Raw genomic sequence first — 19,317 nt, forward strand, 5'->3', positions numbered from 1 at the left:
ACGTGACGTCATCGTTTGTGGCGCTGGCAGAATACTAATGAGCTTCAAACATTCATGAGTCGAGCTGGCAACAGTTGTCCACATGTTGATGAGCAGCAAATACGGTATATGATTGCTTTTTTTTTTTGTTGTTGTAATTTTGTGAAATCGGACAACTTTTGCAATGTAGTTTACAAAGTTTGCTTCTTTAACATTATTTATAACTTGCTCGTTTTTTTAGCTAGATAATATAGCTAGCTACAGTAAGGTTAGTCTAGTAGCTAAATTAGCTATCACAAATCAAGTTCTTGAATCATGCTGTTTGTGAACTTTTCTCTTAGCTAGCTTCACCTGAAAAGTTGTAACAAAAATGTCTGCAATTAATACATACATAATGCATGTCCAACTACATAATTTGTAAAGGTTTTGTTGTGCGCTAGCCAGCTATGACTCACATGGCTAAACTGGATTTATGCGTCACAGCGCGCCTTTCTGGACGAAGACCCGCCAGACTGTAATGCCCTTTGGCTTTAACAATAGTTAACCTGCTAAATTAGCTTAATGTTTACATGCAACGAGTTCTTGGCAGCCTGTTTTGTGTTGTAAGGTAGGCTTTGCTTGCTACATACTTCAAGGGCATTGAGATTCATTGATGGATGAAACCACTCATGGGGGTAACATGTTGCTTCCTATTATAGCTAGGCTAACTTGTGTATAGGCTAAAGTTGATTGTTTGTTGTCAAATGTGGTAGCTAGCTACTAATCTGACAAAAGACACGCTCTTATATCTTTAGAATTTGGACCATCATTACAGCACATCAGTGAAACATGAAAAAAGAGATTGCAGCATTGGTGTTGTTCCTGAAAAGACTGATCAAAAAGGTGGAAAAGTTGGACACCCAGAAAGTGGACATGTTTGTGGAGCAGTTGACTGTTGCCCTGCAGGAGAAGTTCAGGGGGCATTGGTACCCTGACAACCCCAGCAAAGGACAGGCCTTCAGGTAACTTAACTACTGATATGACCCCAGTCTGTTGCCTTGCTCTCACTATTTTGACATTCATACCAGTAGTTTTATGAACCTCCAGTCTAGGGCATCATGAGTAAGGTGTGTTTTTGATATGCAGTGATTTGTATGATTGGAGTTATCAATGTATTGTATACTCTACTTCGCAGGTGTATTCGGCTGAACAGGTTGCAGAAGGAGGATCCAGAGTTGCTGCGTGCCTGCCAGGAGAGTGGAGTTCAGTACAAGGACCTTGGCCTGCCCAGAGAACTCACTCTGTGGGTAGACCCTGGTGAGGTGTGCTGCAGGTCAGTCTGTCTTATTTAACTTGGATTTTTGTACCTATTGTCTGGAAGGCGTTAAATAATTTACAGGAGAGTGTGCAAGTTCACACTTTGGGAGATGGGTAGACAATTGGTATGCAGCCTCAGTTGTTACATTGTTTACCAGTCAAGTAACTAAATTGTTGATATACATTCAGTGATCGAGCATCACAAGTCTTGTTGGCTTCTTCCTTTCATTATCGTGCAGGTATGGAGAGAAAAACCATGCTTTCACGGTGGCCAGTTTCTTTGGTGATGAGACTGTGACTAAGAAGGTCACCAGTGCCGTGGAGAGGGTGACGTCTGACTACCACTCCGGTTCATCTTCAGAGGAGGATAGTGGCCTCAGGGAAACCCGTCCATCCACTACCTGCCCCCAAAATTACCACACATACCAGGTACAACCAGTAATGTAGTGTTTCCATACAGAATACCTCCTTGGTCAGCACTGACAATGGGTCAATTTAAATTATATTTCCCACATGTTTTATTGTTCAAAGGTAATCTACCCAGCTGCTCCTCTGTGGTGTCAAGTGCCCAAGCGAAAGAAGATGGGGCCTGGTAAAGGATATAACGTCCCTCCACGTCCTTCTCACTATGGCTTCAGACCTCAAGGCAGACCCACCCAGCCCTTCAGACACAAAGGCTTGGCTCTGCCTGGCCAGAGAGGGGGGCTCGGATACTGGGGTGGCACTCCAGGCCTGGCTTACTGTTAGGGACCACTGTAGCAAGTGTTGACGTTAGTATTAGCCTGTTCCAGGTTCCCTGAGCAAGCAATAGTTCATGGGTGACAGGTAGCCTTGCGGTTAAGAGTGTTGGGTCAGTAACTGAAAGGTTGCTGGTTTGAATCTCTGAGCTGACTAGGTACAACATCTGTTGATGTGCCATTGAGCAAGGCACTTAACCCTTAGTGCTCCTGTAAGTCGCTCTGGAGAAGTGTCTGCTAAGTGACTGAAATGTTAGAGGGAAGGAAGTGGCAAACAAAGTCCACCAAGATGTTTGACCACATTTTTTTAATGTATTTTTGTAGTGAGATAGTCACTGGAATTTGTTATTTTTATGGTAAGAACATTAACTCTTTACACTTGAGAGAATTTGTATTCGTGTGAGTAAAATAATTAGTTGTAATGGATAAGGAATATAGGAATTTGATGTGTATTTTATAGCTATGAAGATATATGTACTGTATTTATTTTTGATTGGTTAATTGTATGTTACCTCCTACTGTGCTGTCCATCAGTTATGTTCCAATGAGAAATTGTTTTATTTATTCAGTGTATTAGTATTATGAATTGCGCTTACCACTTAAATTCTAAGACATTAAACACATTTTCTAATCCTACCTCAATGCTGTTTTGATTAGACTATTCTGTAATTCTAATACTTATTGCCTTCACACCATCAGAGGCCATATCTGGTAAATATTAAATAACTTAATATTTGAACAACCTGTAGGCCTACAGTACACACAATCAAAAGAAGCATGTAGGTATGTGGATGACACCTGTTCAATTCAGTCTTTCTGATGCTGTTCAAAAGCATGTTTGCAATGTCATAGGCTACGTGTTAAAGCTTTTCCGAACATTCTTATAGCTTGTCTGGTTTACAGTATTTCAAATGGTTGAACAGTAAAATTACAATTTAACTATTGGGAAGCTGTGTTTATTGTTGTATTGCTGGCTTCACGTGCTCGGGCGAAATATTGTAGGAAACTGGGAAGAGGTAAGTCCAACATGATTGTGTTCAAGCCGTTGGAAATTACATTTACATTTAAGTCATTTAGCAGACGCTCTTATCCAGAGCGACTTACAAATTGGAAATCAAATTACTATTCAACCAATACGATTTTAGCTAGCATGAAAAGTTTGCTAACATTGCTAATAAAGTTAGCTGGCTTATTAAGCATTCACAGTATGGTCAGACTAGCTACATTATCCATATTGATAAGGTTGTAATTGTCAAAAGCGGATTAATTTTGGGGTAAAAGGTCTGGTGAAACGTCGCAACTCGGCTAACATTTTCTCCGAGTAGTTTTCCTCCTGTAATTCAGACTTGGGTCATTCAAGTGACATTTCCCACTGGGAACTAGGAGTTTCTGACAGCACTTGAACGCGGCATAATAGCCTAATACGGTAGGGGGCGTGAAAGTATCTTGGTACACTCGACGTTGTTACCCTCCGGAAATCACGTGTCTAGACTCCTGCTCTCCTATGCACCTGCTGAGGCGAAAAAGGATCGGAGAGTTTTGATGCTTCGGGAGAGTGGTCTGTCTGTCAGGAGCGCCGCAGAAGTTATTTTTTCAACCGAGTTTTAAAGGAAAAGTATTGGAATAGACAGAAAGGAATGGATTTCTCGATATCCCACCTCTGCTCTGTATTGATTATTCTCATTGCAGGTAAGTTTTGCTTCCACCGGGTACTTTTTTTTTAATCCGCAATTTTCAAAAGAGCGATCGAAAATGGAGTGGTGAGTATGCAACGTTACACAGGTCGTCTCACTCGTTGCGCTGGCGAGCAACATGCTAAAAAGTTAACTTTTAGATGTTTGCGACTAAAATAACGATCTGGTAGGCTGCTTTATGGAATTACATGTGACGTAACTTTACTTCTGATTATACTCACTTGGTTACTCCTGTTTTCACTGAAAGAATATTGAAAATAGCTCTTTAACATAGTTTTGCTAGCTAGCGTTAGCTGAGAATTCCAAATTGCATCACTGGTCAAAATGTGTGATCACCCCAAATTCCATGCAGGAATTCTGAAATTCCATACTAGAGCCTATTATTCTTCAATTTACTGGAAATTATTTTTTACTTCAAGAATGTAATTTTTCGAACACATGGTTTATTTTATGGTTATTTCATGTGCCTGAGCTAGCTGTTACGTCGTGGGAGAAATTGGTTCATTCTGCAACGCATTTTTGAACGCTACCTATCAAGCAATGTTTTTGTTTTGCATTAGTTAGTGCATAACGTTAGTTAACACACAATAGCCTGATCTGCCTTAGAACCTGTAAAGGGCTTCAAAGTGCTGCAGTTTCTGTCAGCCATCTGCCAATACCATGTAAACTTTATCCCCCTCCCGCGCCAAGGGTGTGCTTTTTAAACCCAGAGAGAAATTAATTACATGTTAGCTGGTTATCGACCAGATTTATGTCCATGAAATATGTTGATGATACTGTGAGTGTGTCATTTCAACCATTAGGCCTATATTTAGTGTAGCCCGTTTTAATATTTCCTTTAGCCTTATAGATAGAGAACAGAGCCTAATTAGCTTTGATTCACAATCCTTCACCAGTAAATGTATGAGGGATTTGTTGAGGTCCATTTTCTTCTGACTGACTGCCTGTTAATAATTTCTTGCACCCCTCACACTTTGTGTCCTTGTTGCTGTCCTGGAATTTACACTGAAATCAGCCCATTCCTCCTCCTCTCTCACCACAGAAATGAAACCATGGTACTGTAGGTCAAAAACCTTTTGATCCACATCCCCCAAAAAGAAGTGGTTCAAAGCTTTTGACCTCGCACACAATCCCTGAACAAATGTAGCCTGCCATTCATGCATTTTTTTAAAAGCAAGATACAGAAATGAACTGTTTTACTCCTGCATTTTGAGCTTAGTCATTCATGTTAGCAGTCAATATCATCTAGGGATATCATGTCACTTCTCTGGAGTCCACAGAAAGCAGGATCATACGGCCTACCTGTATGCAGCGGTTGCATGATCTGTCTAACCTTTTTCTTGCTCATAAATATCGTAATTACTTTGTCAGAATGTTAAATCTTCATCCCATAAGTATGGAAGGCATTACGATGTTACAGCTATCTTTAGACATAGCCATTAGGCCTAGATACTGGGGTATATAATTGACCCACCCAAACTAGACCTATATGAAAATTATCAATGAAGTCGCCAGGTAGCCTATTCTTCTGGCAAAGATGCGTCCGTAGCAGATTGCTAAACTGTATTCTACATCTTCCATGGGGTTTAACGGCAGTTGACATCCAATGTTAATGGTGCGTTACCGCCAGCAGCTGGACGGCATATTGAATAAGAAACAAAAAAAAAATATCGCTCTGACCGCGAAGAGCCACGGGCAGAGCAATGTCGTTCCTCTCCACTGGTTACAGATAAAAGCCCTGCAATAATGAAGTGCTTTGTTTACACAGGCAGGCACATCTCTTTCTGCAGTGTTAAAGGTTTGGTTAGGGGTGTTCTACTAGCCCAACAATGTGGTTTTTGATCATGCTGTACATTGTTGTACATTAGTGGAGAGGCTCATTACCATTATAATGGCTTCATGAGCTCATCATTTGGGGCACTGTCCCACTTCAGCAGAGTAGACAAGCATGGCATTTTTACCATACTTATCATAGCATTCATCTGACATGGCACAATGATGCATAGGCAGCCTCTTCACAATTGGGATTCAACACAACTTTGGGCATTTCTTTAAATGAATTATGTCTAGCCTATAAGTTAGGCTTAATGAAGATTATATTATTGTATAAGGCCTAGGCCTACATGAGTGCTTCACAAATAATTTGCAAGAATATAAAGTAAAGGGTGTCGAGGGTTATAGTTGGACTTCTGAGATGTAACCGTTTTCGTATAGGCTAGCTTTGCCAACTGAAACAAATGAGCTTTTACAGGGAGCTCAACGTCAAAGGTGATTCTCCTCTTTCCGAGGCTTGTGTCAAAGCTGTGTCTAGGCTGTGTCTAAGGCGCTTTCTGTGTTTGTTCTGTCAGAGGTGCGTTCTCAATATCTTCTCCACGGTCCTGGCTACAATAAGCAGATGCCAGTAAACATCCTCCAGCCAGTCAGCACTTGACTGTGTTGGTTTAAGTTGTGGGGCCTGGCCAGTTATTTTCACAGAAACCTGATGAGGTCTCCTGTAGAGCTGGCTGTGGACTGGTCAGTGCTGAGTGAAGCTGGGGACCTAAACGCAGAGAGACTAAGGGTGCAGCAGACCTTGGATGTTGTTACCTGATAAGCATGCTGCACTCCACTGTGCCAGCTGGAAGCTTGTTGCTAGGATACCTTGTGAAAACAAGCAAGTAGATCCTGGGAGTGTGATTGGGTTTGGGTCTCATTCAAATGAAGCCTTTCTCTATTGTATTGGTGGGTCTGAAAGAACTCCTTTGAGTCAATCTCATAAACTAAATTCTTTCACAAATGTTTTTATTTGTTCACTTAAGCAATAATACATTTAGAGGCCATGTCAAATCTTTATCATGACTGTGACATGGTATAATAAAAATGTCATAACACATGGACTCAAGTGTATTATTGCTTTTTGTACTGCGAGTTACCAGCATTAAAAAGCTAAGTTATTCCCAAACAATCCATTTTTCAACAAACCGCAATGCTACATTCACTAACACTGGTTATCAAGTGCAATTTTAGGTGTCCTCTGGTCAGTTCTATTAATTGTGACTGTCAGGTAAAGCAAAACTACCCGAGCACTGGTTGATAGTTCCATAACTTTGCAGGTTGCTGTGGCAAACAAAAATGCCACCCCCCCCTGCTAGCTAGCCAACTACTCAGCTCATCACTTCAATCACTTCAGATTGAAGCAGGGAAGATGGCAAACTAGCTGCCTTTCTTTGCATATATCCTTAACAATTATGCTGATTTATGATTTCGACTGACTGAGAAAAGCCTTACGTCTGTCTCTTCCCGACTCCCAACATGTTCTTTATTATGGGACACAGTGGATATCAAATTTCAATATTGTAACATTGTTTGCAAATGTCAGATGTCTATATGCTTTTTACAGTGGCGCTCTTGTTTGTAAGTTTCATGGCTTGGCAGATGAGGCAGTTGATCTGTAAAAGTAGTGCGTTGCTAGGTAATGATGTAAACGATGGCACTTTTTATGAACATGACCATGTGTATGTTGTCGAGTATAAAAAGGAGCGGGATAGACTCTAACAATGGGAATTCCAAACCACCCGTTGTATAATTAAGCAATAAGGCCCGGAGGAGGTGTGGTATATAGCCAATATGGAGTGCCTGGATACAGCCTTTAGCCGTGGTATATTGGTCATATACCACAGAACCCAGAGGTGCCTTATTGCTATTATAAACTGGTTACCAACTTAATTAGAACAGTAAAAATCTTTGTTTAGTCATACCCACAGCTTTCAGCCAATCAGCATTCAGGGCTCGCACCACCTGGTTTATAAATGGTCTTAGGCTATTGTTAGCTGATCACGGCCAGGGTGAGGTTATTTTGTCCTGTCTTAAACACACCCTTTTGACTCAAACAAGAATATCATATTGTAGTATCTCAAAGTAGAGTGGAGTTTCAGGCAGCCAGCCTAGTTTTCAGTTACCCTGTTTGAAATAAATCGAGATTTATTTGCTCAGGTGATAATCCATATTGCACTAGAACATATCAGTTTATTTCTATATTTCACTGTTTGGAAAGTCTGCCCTTTATCTAGAAACTGACACAAAGCAAGAGCGATAAGAGAAGGCATCATGAACTGTTCAACCTGAGCTATTGTCATGCATGGGCCCAATGTAGACGGGCAGTGTTGGCTTGAGGTCATCGTTTCAAATTCAGTTCTCGTGACATGGCTGCAACGGTTGCATCCCTCCTCTCATTCTGGCAGCAGCGAGCTTCACCTCCAACCCAACATCCGCCCGCTCGGCCCCACTCACTCACTTACTCACTCTGCCCGAGGCCCCGTTTCGTCCTTGGAATATAAAGCAAGAACATGTAGAATTGGATTACACTCCGGGGACGATGCTGCTGTGTCCTTCACAATCTCATGATGAGGACGACAGCCCATGAATATTCAGAGACCCAGGCGGACCTTAAATATTTTAACATGCTGGAGTCATACAGGCCCTGCATCGAGTGACGCCTTGTTCCCTCGTCTGCCCCGGAGTGCGAAACGACGCTGATCCCTAACCCGAAACACACTCGCTAACCCCCTCCCTTTTTAAAAATGTCATCCTTTCATTTTCGGTTTGGAGAGTGAGTGGACCATTAAGTCGTGCCGATTGCATTCCATTAATAGATTAATAGTAGCTCTTGTTTTCAAGCCTCGTTTACAAGCTGGCGGGGATGCCACTGTATTCAGAGTTAATTCCTTATTCACAATTTTTTTTTGACTAGGCAAGTCTGTTAAGAACAGTTTCTTATTTACAATGACTGCCTACCCCGGCCAAACCTTAAACCGGACGATGCTGGGATAATTTTGCGCTGCCCTATGGGACTCCCAATCACGGCTGGTTGTGTTACAGCTTGGAATCGAACCAGGATCTGTAGTGCCGCCTCTAACACTGAGATGCAGTGCCAAAGCACTAGCCTACACAGGGAGGAGCTATTAGTAACCTTTCAATGCTGAAAGGGGGCCTGAGTTAAAACGTTTCTGAATCCCTGGGCTAGCCCATCAATGTTTTAATGAGGGAATAAAGTGAATTGTGACTGGTAAAGATATGTAAGGTGGGATTGGTGCAGGGTTGTGTTCATTAGGAACCTGGGCTTGTCCAATACGAAATGTAATTTTTAATTTGACTCGTTGCACAACGTATGTTGCTTGCTTAATGATTACAATGCAGATGTGCCATAAAATATTGGTGGATGTGCACTATTGAATGGAATTGTCTCTGTGTTTGTGTGGTGTGTTTTAACCTTTCAATAACAAAAAAAAGGTTACGGTGCTGCTGATTCTCCCCTCCCATCAGTCATCAGGCCGACGGTCTGTTAAGATGATGAACACCACACCACATCCATCACTGGGTCACTCGATGATCACATACGCACAGCCCTGCAACGCCCTCCATCCCCAAATAAGGAGTAATGGTCCCTGATGGATAAATGGCTAACTGTGACGGAAATATAATTTTTCAAATTCACCTGTTTGATCGCTCAACTGCCCTGCTCCTGTAGAAGAATGACTAGGCTAAAGGACCCAAGGAGCGTTTATCATGCATGGTATGAGGGATTTCTTTGCCAAATTTGGGCCATCTTTTGTTCTTTCTTTCCACTTATCTCTTATTAAATTAAATAAAACATTTAAATGAAAACTTTCATTTGGAGCATGGATTTACAGTCAATGGCAGAATCTTAAGGTCAAGTGTGCCAGAGGTCGCGTTAGAGTTAAGAAATCTGCTTTTTCAAAATGCGGGCCATCCAAAAATGTGCGTTGTAAACCATTCCACCTGCGTTTGATATTGAAAGTCAAGGTCCGCAGCTAGTTTTTTTTCACAGAAAATACATTAGTGCAAAACATTCGGTAGGAAATAACTTCATTTTCATCCGAAGTGCAATACTATTTGGCAAGCAGCCACACAAGGAAATGTGCCTACAATGAAAAAGCAAGGTATTTTTTTGCAAAAAAAACGGGGGGTTTGGATCACATTACTGGCTGTAAGCGAACGTGTGATGCACGTTTGGAGCAATACTGGCTGTATCTAAGGCTCAGCCAATCGTTCACATAACAGAATGCAGCAGGCGATTGAAGAGAGAGGAGACAACCAATTTGCTATTTGCAGCATTAGCGCAGGCTCTGGAAAGACCGCAGAGAGTAGAAAGGCTGTTTGCCAGTTACAGCAGTGCGTCCCCTGAACGATAACAGGTCGGTGAGAAGCCTGACCACGGAGACGGGGGTGAGAAGGTGACGAAAGCGTACATCATGAGCTGTAACCGAATAACAACTGGCATTTTGGAAAGTTTTGAGTTCAGGGAGAAAGTGTGGTTGAACAAGTAACGTTAATTTTAGTGTTAAGTATCTTGCTAGCTGGATCGAATTCGCCCTTAGCTAGCCAGAGAAATGTTGAGCAACATTAGCAAACTTAACTGATCAAACAATTGAGTTTATGGTGTGAAAATTAGCTGGCTAATGAAGGCAGACGGCTAACTTTAGCTAGCTAATGGTACAACATCAGATGAGCTAACGTTAGCAATCTAACCAATTAGCTATAGTATTAATTGGTATAACGTTATGACTCCTTGCTGTTCCGCAAATTATAACACTTTAGTTGCTGCTTACTGGACCCTGGCAATCGGTGTGAAATGTTGACTAGTTAACTAATGTTTTCCCTCTACAATATGTGGTTCATTTTCAGAATGAAAGAATTGGGTGAAAATGAGGCGTTGCTTGTGAAACAAGTGGATTCAGGGATCAAGTGTAGCTGGAGCTGGGCCTGGCTTAAACTGAAGGCCACAGAGTTGAAAGCAACACCACACACTTTCCATCTTTCTCACTTTTTCAATAGAGTGGATGAATGTTATTTTTGCACACATGTAGCCTTGTGCACATGATCAATGTCTACTATAGTGGCCACTATAATAGAGCAAAAATAGAATGCCTGTTTCATTCTATTTCTACTTTAAGATGTTTTTTTCCCCAAGTGCAGTGTGTGTGTGTGGTCACAAGTGTTCTATTATAAAGGCTGTCATGGCTAACTGCAATATTAGTGTATTGTTTTTTTCTAAATGCGTGAGTCATTTGCAGTTTAGTCTAGGCAATAAATAATTGGATTGCTTTCTTTTACATCTTTTAGCTGTGAATTAGGTTCACATTAACCACTTTGTATTTCACACACAGACTGATCATGTAGATCATATTATTTTGTTTAATTAGTTAAAAACCTGCATTTCCCCCTAGCAGGGATTTTTTGTGTGTGTGTTTCTGTGCAAAAAAAAGTGTCACCTTTTTTAGGTCCTCACCAGTTTGCATTCCTGTACATGACCTAATGTTATGCTTGAAATTATTCTGAAATTTTACTAGAGAAAATTAGGCTACACCAAGACAATCACTGGAGGAAATTAACTACACATTAGTCTGATGCCGAGCAGAAATGACAAAAAAATTGCATTTTAAATCTGTGTTTATAAAACACAACACATATTATATATATATTTTTTTCCTGCGTGAAAAACACTGAATTCTGCGTTAACGCTACTCCTGGTGTGCAGGTCTCTAAAAACCTTAAGTCTGCCTCTTTTTTTCTTTCTCACAAATGAGTCCTAAGCAATGGATCTGAAACTTAAAGATGCACCATGCAGAAATCGCTCCCCCATTATCTGTTTGCTAAAATTCGAATAGTTCGCATAATTTAAATTTGTGACACAACAAGCAACTATACTGTTTTTTATTTATTTATTTCACCTTTATTTAACCAGGTAGGCTAGTTGAGAACAAGTTCTCATTTGCAACTGCGACCTGGCCAAGATAAAGCATAGCAGTGTGAACAGACAACACAGAGTTACACATGGAGTAAACAATTAACAAGTCAATAACACAGTAGAAAAAAAAAAAGGGCAGTCTATATACAATGTGTGCAAAAGGCATGAGGAGGTAGGCGAATAATACAATTTTGCAGATTAACACTGGGGTGATAAATGATCAGATGGTCATGTACAGGTAGAGATATTGGTGTGCAAAAGAGCAGAAAAGTAAATATTTTTTTTTTTTTAAACAGTATGGGAATGAGGTAGGTGAAAATGGGTGGGCTATTTACCAATAGACTATGTACAGCTGCAGCGATCGGTTAGCTGCTCGGATAGCTGATGTTTGAAGTTGGTGAGGGAGATAAAAGTCTCCAACTTCAGCGATTTTTGCAGTTCGTTCCAGTCACAGGCAGCAGAGTACTGGAACGAAAGGCGGCCAAATGAGGTGTTGGCTTTAGGGATGATCAATGAGATACACCTGCTGGAGCGTGTGCTACGGATGGGTGTTGCCATCGTGACCAGTGAACTGAGATAAGGCGGAGCTTTACCTAGCATGGACTTGTAGATGACCTGGAGCCAGTGGGTCTGGCGACGAATATGTAGCGAGGGCCAGCCGACTAGAGCATACAAGTCGCAGTGGTGGGTGGTATAAGGTGCTTTGGTGACAAAACGGATGGCACTATGATAGACTGCATCCAGTTTGCTGAGTAGAGTGTTGGAAGCCATTTTGTAGATGACATCGCCGAAATCGAGGATCGGTAGGATAGTCAGTTTTACTAGGGTAAGCTTGGCGGCGTGAGTGAAGGAGGCTTTGTTGCGGAATAGAAAGCCGACTCTTGATTTGATTTTCGATTGGAGATGTTTGATGTGAGTCTGGAAGGAGAGTTTGCAGTCTAGCCAGACACCTAGGTACTTATAGATGTCCACATATTCAAGGTCGGAACCATCCAGGGTGGTGATGCTAGTCGGGCATGCGGGTGCAGGCAGCGATCTGTTGAAAAGCATGCATTTGGTTTTACTCGCGTTTAAGAGCAGTTGGAGGCCACGGAAGGAGTGCTGTATGGCATTGAAGCTCGTTTGGAGGTTAGATAGCACAGTGTCCAATGACGGGCCGAAAGTATATAGAATGGTGTCGTCTGCGTAGAGGTGGATCAGGGAATCGCCCGCAGCAAGAGCAACATCATTGATATATACAGAGAAAAGAGTCGGCCCGAGAATTGAACCCTGTGGCACCCCCATAGAGACTGCCAGAGGACCGGACAGCATGCCCTCCGATTTGACACACTGAACTCTGTCTGCAAAGTAATTGGTGAACCAGGCAAGGCAGTCATCCGAGAAACCGAGGCTATTGAGTCTGCCGATAAGAATATGGTGATTGACAGAGTCGAAAGCCTTGGCGAGGTCGATGAAGACGGCTGCACAGTACTGTCTTTTATCGATGGCGGTTATGATATCGTTTAGTACCTTGAGCGTAGCTGAGGTGCACCCGTGACCGGCTCGGAAACCAGATTGCACAGCGGAGAAGGTACGGTGGGATTCGAGATGGTCAGTGACCTGTTTGTTGACTTGGCTTTCAAGACCTTAGATAGGCAGGGCAGGATGGATATAGGTCTATAGCAGTTTGGGTCCAGGGTGTCTCCCCCTTTGAAGAGGGGGATGACTGCGGCAGCTTTCAATCCTTGGGGATCTCAGACGATATGAAAGAGAGGTTGAACAGGCTGGTAATAGGGGTTGCGACAATGGCGGCAGATAGTTTCAGAAATAGAGGGTCCAGATTGTCAAGCCCAGCTGATTTGTACGGGTCTAGGTTTTGCAGCTCTTTCAGAACGTCTGCTATCTGGATTTGGGTAAAGGAGAACCTGGAGAGGCTTGGGCGAGGAGCTGCGGGGGGCGGAGCTGTTGGCCGAGGTTGGAGTAGCCAGGCGGAAGGCATGACCAGCCGTTGAGAAGTGCTTATTGAAGCTTTCGATAATCGTGGATTTATCAGTGGAGACCGTGTTACCTAGCCTCAGTGCAGTGGGCAGCTGGGAGGAGGTGCTCTTGTTCTCCATGGACTTCACAGTGTCCCAGAACTTTTTGGAGTTGGAGCTACAGGATGCAAACTTCTGCCTGAAGAAGCTGGCCTTAGCTTTCCTGACTGACTGCGTGTATTGGTTCCTGACTTCCCTGAACAGTTGCATATCACGGGGCTATTCGATGCTATTGCAGTCCGCCACAGGATGTTTTTGTGCTGGTCGAGGGCAGTCAGGTCTGGAGTGAACCAAGGGCTGTATCTGTTCTTGGTTCTGCATTTTTGAACGGAGCATGCTTATCTAAAATGGTGAGGAAGTTACTTTTAAAGAATGACCAGGCATCCTCAACTGACGGGATGAGGTCAATGTCCTTCCAGGATACCCGGGCCAGGTCGATTAGAAAGGCCTGCTCACAGAAGTGTTTTAGGGAGCGTTTGACAGTGATGAGGGGTGGTCGTTTGACTGCGGCTCCGTGGCGGATACAGGCAATGAGGCAGTGATCGCTGAGATCCTGGTTGAAGACAGCGGAGGTGTATTTGGAGGGCCAGTTGGTCAGGATGACGTCTATGAGGGTGCCCTTGTTTACAGAGTTAGGGTTGTACCTGGTGGGTTCCTTGATGATTTGAGTGAGATTGAGGGCATCTAGCTTACATTGTAGGACTGCCGGGGTGTTAAGCATATCCCAGTTTAGGTCACCTAACAGAACAAACTCTGAAGCTAGATGGGGGGCGATCAATTCACAAATGGTGTCCAGGGCACAGCTGGGAGCTGAGGGTGGTCGGTAGCAGGCGGCAACAGTGAGAGACTTATTTCTGGAGAGGGTAATTTTCAAAATTAGTAGTTCGAACTGTTTGGGTATGGACCTGGAAAGTATGACATTACTTTGCAGGCTATCTCTGCAGTAGACTGCAACTCCGCCCCCTTTGGTAGTTCTATCTTGACGGAAGATGTTATAATTGGGTATGGAAATCTCTGAATTTTTGGTGGCCTTCCTGAGCCAGGATTCAGACACGGCAAGGACATCAGGGTTAGCAGAGTGTGCTAAAGCAGTGAGTAAAACAAACTTAGGGAGGAGGCTTCTGATGTTGACATGCATAAAACCAAGGCTTTTTCGATCACAGAAGTCAACAAATGAGGGTACCTGGGGACATGCAGGGCCTGGGTTTACCTCCACATCACCCGCGGAACAGAGAAGGAGTAGTATGAGGGTGCGGCTAAAGGCTATCAAAACTGGTCGCCTAGAGCGTTGGGGGCAGAGGATAAGAGGAGCAGGTTTCTGGGCATGGTAGAATATATTCAGGGCATAATGCGCAGACAGGGGTATGGTGGGGTGCGGGTACAGCGGAGGTAAGCCCAGGCACTGGGTGATGATGAGACAGGTTGTATCTCTGGACATGCTGGTTGTAATGGGTGAGGTCACTGCATGTGTGGGAGGTGGGGCAAAGGAGGTAACAGGGGTATGCAGAGTGGGTCTAGGGGCTCCATTGTGAACTAAAACAATTATAACTAACCTGAACAACAGTATACAAGGCATATTGACATCTGAGAGAGACATACAGCGAGGCATACAGTAATCACAGGTGTTGAATTTGGAAAGCTAGCTAAAAACAGTAGGCGAGGCTAATCCGCTAGCACAACAAACAGCAGGTAAAATGGCGTTGACTAGGCAACGGGGCCGACAGGTAAGACAAACAAGCAGAAAGGAGTACCGTGATTAATGGACAGTCCAGCGTGCGTCAGCTATGTAGCCAAGAGATCAGTGTCCAGGGGGCAGCGGTGGATGGGCAGGGGGGCTGGGCTGGCGAGTGTTATCCAGGTTTTTTTTTAAAAAACTAACAATGACTAACTAGCTTGTAGCTAGTTAGCTGGTTAGCGTCTGGAGGTTCTTGACTGTGTCATAAAAATAAAAATAAGAGTAAAAGTAACAGCGATTCCGTATCACATTGGGTGAGGCAGGTTTCCGGAAGGTATAAACAAATTAAAAATCAAAAAGAGATAGAAAGTAAATGGGGTCAGAGAGTGATTGGGACGCGGTGGTTCAGACGGTTAGCAGGCCTGTGCTAACAAGCTAACAGTTCGTAGGCCCGAGCTAGACAAGGTAGCAGTTAGCGGACCGGAGCTTGACAAGCTAGCCGTTAGCAGGCCGAATTAGCAAGCAGGGAGATAGCGAGGGCTAGAGAGTTAACCTTTGGGGACGTCGCGATGGGGTGAGTCTGTTTATTCCTCTTCATGCGGTGAGCTGGAGATACAGCGATTCAGAAAGCTCGCGGGCCTTGGCCAGCAGATGGATCTTTGGCGATGTCGCAGCGGAAAAGCCTGTTGAAACCCCCTCGGACGATTATGTCGGCGGACCAGTCGTGATGGATCGGCGGGGCTCCGTGTCGGCAGTAGAGGGTCAGTAGAGGGTCCAGGCCAATTGGCAAATTAGGTATTTTTGGACCTCTTCAGCAAGTCGGGAGATGGGCTTAGCTCCAGGCTAGCTCCAGGCTAACTGGTGCTTGCTCTGGGACAGAGACGTTAGCCAGGAGTAGCCACTCGGATTGCAGCTAGCTATTTACGATGATCCGGTATAAAGGTTCAGAGCTTGCGGTAGGAATCCGGAGATGTGGTAGAGAAAAAGCAGTCTGATATGCTTTGGGTAGATGTCGCGCTGGTGTCCTAGTTAGCGTTGAAGACCGCTAGCAGTGGCTAGCTAGTAGCTAGTTAGCGGCTAGCTTCTGATGAGGGTTCAGATTCTAAAGTATAGAAAAAGCAGACCCGTACCACATTGGGGGATGCGGGTTGCAGGAGAGTATATTCAGCCTGTAGTTGAAAAGTGAGATTAAAATATGTACGTAATATATACAGAAAAAAAACGAGGAAAAAAACTATATTTACACTATACAGGACGGGACAAGACAAAAACACGTCCGACTGCTACGCCATCTTGGAAGAGTACATCTGTGGTGAATTATTGTACCATCTACACCGCTGTGAAATGTTTTCCATAACCAAAAATATTTTGTTTACAGCTGTTTGAAGTTGGTGTACAAAAGTATAAGATGCAAGAATGAAATTTAAGAATGAGAAGTAGTGATGCACTGATATGACATTTTTGGCCGATACCAATATCCAATATTTTCCTTGCCAACAAAACTGACAACGATAAACCGATATTTACAATTTTAGCGGCCTTTTAAGTGTTCTAGTATAGTTAACACACCCACATGGACGCAGGCGTCTAAGGCACTGCATCTCAGTGCAAGAGGTGTCACTACAGTCCCGGTTTGAATCCAGGCTGTATCACATCCGGCTGTGATTGGGAGTATCATAGGGCGGCGCACAATTGGCCCAGTGTCGTCCGGCCATCATTATAAATAAGAATTTGTTCTTAACTGACTTGCCTAGTTAAATAGTTTACGCACACCACACTGACCAAAAATGTATTTTACGTATGTCCCCCTTACCAGTAAAATATAATCTAAAGCTATTTCTTACACTTACTTGCTGTTCTGTTTCGTTGTTCATTTGTTCAGTCGTTTCATTCTCATCCAGGATTTGTATGGAACGACGTTTGGGTCTTTGCGTGTCAAAGATGCATGTCAAATAACACATCTGTTTCAGTTACTATAGTTAGCTAGGTGTCGCCTAAAATAACCCTCATTTATAAAACAGTACTTATTTGACTAATGGTGGGGTGACCTATCTATGTGAAGCTAGCACAATAAGGATTAACCACAATAGTGGACTTTGCACAATTCTGTTTGTATTCATTTGCATCACTGTCAATGACGTACTTTTATCTTGAAGGCGAACGGCAAATTTCACTATTGTGCCTAATCCTTATTGTGCCTAGCTTCACAACACAACCCGCTTCAGTCCAGCCTCACTAGCCAGATGAAACTAGCTGGCTGCTTATAACATTAGCTTTGTGCAACAGGGTTAACTTCTCTAGGGTATTTGGAATTTTCGATGAAAAGTGTACCCAAATTAAACTGCCTTCTACTTAGTCCCAGAAGATAGGATATGCAAATAATTGGTACATTTGGATAGAAAACACTCTAAAGTTAACAAAACTGTTAAAATAGTATTTGTGAGTATAACAGAACTGATTTGGCAGGCGAAAACCAGTGAAAAAGTAGGATTTTTAATGTTGTAGTTTTCTATTCAATGCCATTACAGTATCCATTGACTTAGGACTCAAATTGCAGTTCCTATGCCTTCCACTAGATGTCAACAATTTTTAGAAATTGTTTCAGGCTTGTATTCTGAAAAATGAGGGAGTAAGAGCAGTCGGAATGAGTGGACCCTGCCGTGTCAGAGCTTTTTCATGCTCGCGACCGAGAGTGCCTTTCTTGTTTACCTTTTATATTGACAACGTTATTGTCCGGTTGAAATATTATCGATTATTTAGGCTAAAAACAACCTGAGGATTGAATATAAACATCGTTTGACATGTTTCTATGAACTTTATGGATACAATTTTTTTTGTCTGCCTGTTGTGACTTTGTTTGAGCCTGTGGAGTACTGAAGAAAACGCACAAACAAAACTGAGGTTTTTGGATATAAAAATATACTTTATCGAACAAAAGGAACATTTATTGAATAAATGAATGTCTTCTGAGTGCAACCATATGAATATCATCGAAGGTAAGTGATTCATTTTATCTCTATTTCTGACTTGTGTAACTCTTCTACAGTTTCTAAAACTGTTTGAATGATGTATGTGAGTATAACAGAACTCAAATGTCAGGCAAAAACCTGAGAAAAATCCAACCAGGAAGTGGGAAATTTGAGGTTTGTAGTTTGTCAACTCTTTGTCTATCGAATATACAGTGTCTTTGGGGTCAAATTGTACTTCCTAAGGCTTCCACTAGATGTCAAGTATTTTAAACCTTGTTTGATGCTTCTACTGTGAAGGAGGGGGGAATGGGTGCTGAATGAGTAGTGGTCTGGCAGAGTGCCACGAGCTTGTCACGTGCGTTCACGTGAGAGTTAGCTTGCGTTACATTGCATTTCTGAAGACAAAGGAGTTCTCCAGTTGGAACATTATTGAAGATTTACGATAAAAACATCCTAAAGATTGATTCTATACTTTGTTTGACATGTTTCTACGAACTGTAATACGACTTTATTTCGGAACTTTCGCCTGGACCTGCCCCTGCATTGTTTTTGGATTTGTGAACTGAACGCGCTAACAAAAGGAGGTGTTTGGACATAAATGATGGACTTTATCGAACAAATCAAACATTTATTGTGGAACTGGGATTCCTGGGAGTGCATTCTGATGAAGATCATCAAAGGTAAATTACTATTTATAACTCTATTTCTAACTTCTGTTTACTCCAACATGGCAAATACCTGTATGGCTTGATTTGTTGTCTGAGTGCCGTACTCAGATTATTGCATGGTTTGCTTTTTTCGTAAATTGTTTTTGAAATCTGACACAGCGGTTGCGTTAAGTAGCTGGCTAGCTATTTATTTTCATGAACTGAAGTTCAATTTCAATAGGCGAACAACAAGTTGGTACCTAGCTAATATTTACTCACAAGGATTCCCAAATCATTGCTAAGAATAAGGCAAATGACTACAGTTTCTACTGGTTATTGTTTTCAGGCTGGTTGTATTGGCACAAGCTAGGTACCAAGTTAAAGCTACCCCAGAAGTTGCTGTTGAACAAATTTATGATTTATTACCAACACTGTATTGTAAACACAACGTTCGTGGCCGGTGTTTGCATGTTTGTACAGCTTGACAGTGCTACTGTATTATTTTTGACACGCAAAGACCCAAACGTTCCATAGGTTGTACAGTTGAAGTTTACATAG

At 42.6% G+C, this 19,317-nt stretch overlaps 2 protein-coding genes across 2 annotated transcripts in view; both read left to right on the forward strand.

Annotated features, from left to right (window-relative positions):
* Positions 1-2,648, forward strand: LOC115135906 (protein BTG3-like). Its single transcript, XM_029671094.2, has 5 exons — positions 1-104; positions 774-980; positions 1,154-1,291; positions 1,515-1,704; positions 1,807-2,648. Exons 2-5 carry the CDS (start codon positions 808-810, stop codon positions 2,020-2,022), a joined length of 717 nt encoding a protein of 238 aa, XP_029526954.1. The 5' UTR covers positions 1-104; positions 774-807; the 3' UTR covers positions 2,023-2,648.
* Positions 2,649-3,514: 866 nt separating this feature from the next.
* The window catches only part of LOC115135904 (coxsackievirus and adenovirus receptor homolog), a 108,483-nt gene continuing 92,680 nt past the window's right edge, over positions 3,515-19,317 (forward strand). The window contains exon 1 of the mRNA XM_029671090.2: positions 3,515-3,701. Within this exon, the coding sequence (XP_029526950.1) occupies positions 3,650-3,701 (52 nt within the window). The 5' untranslated portion in view covers positions 3,515-3,649. The remainder of the gene's footprint in view (positions 3,702-19,317) is intronic.

This window comes from Oncorhynchus nerka, linkage group LG10, assembly GCF_034236695.1.
Source record: "Oncorhynchus nerka isolate Pitt River linkage group LG10, Oner_Uvic_2.0, whole genome shotgun sequence".
NCBI lineage: Eukaryota > Metazoa > Chordata > Actinopteri > Salmoniformes > Salmonidae > Oncorhynchus > Oncorhynchus nerka.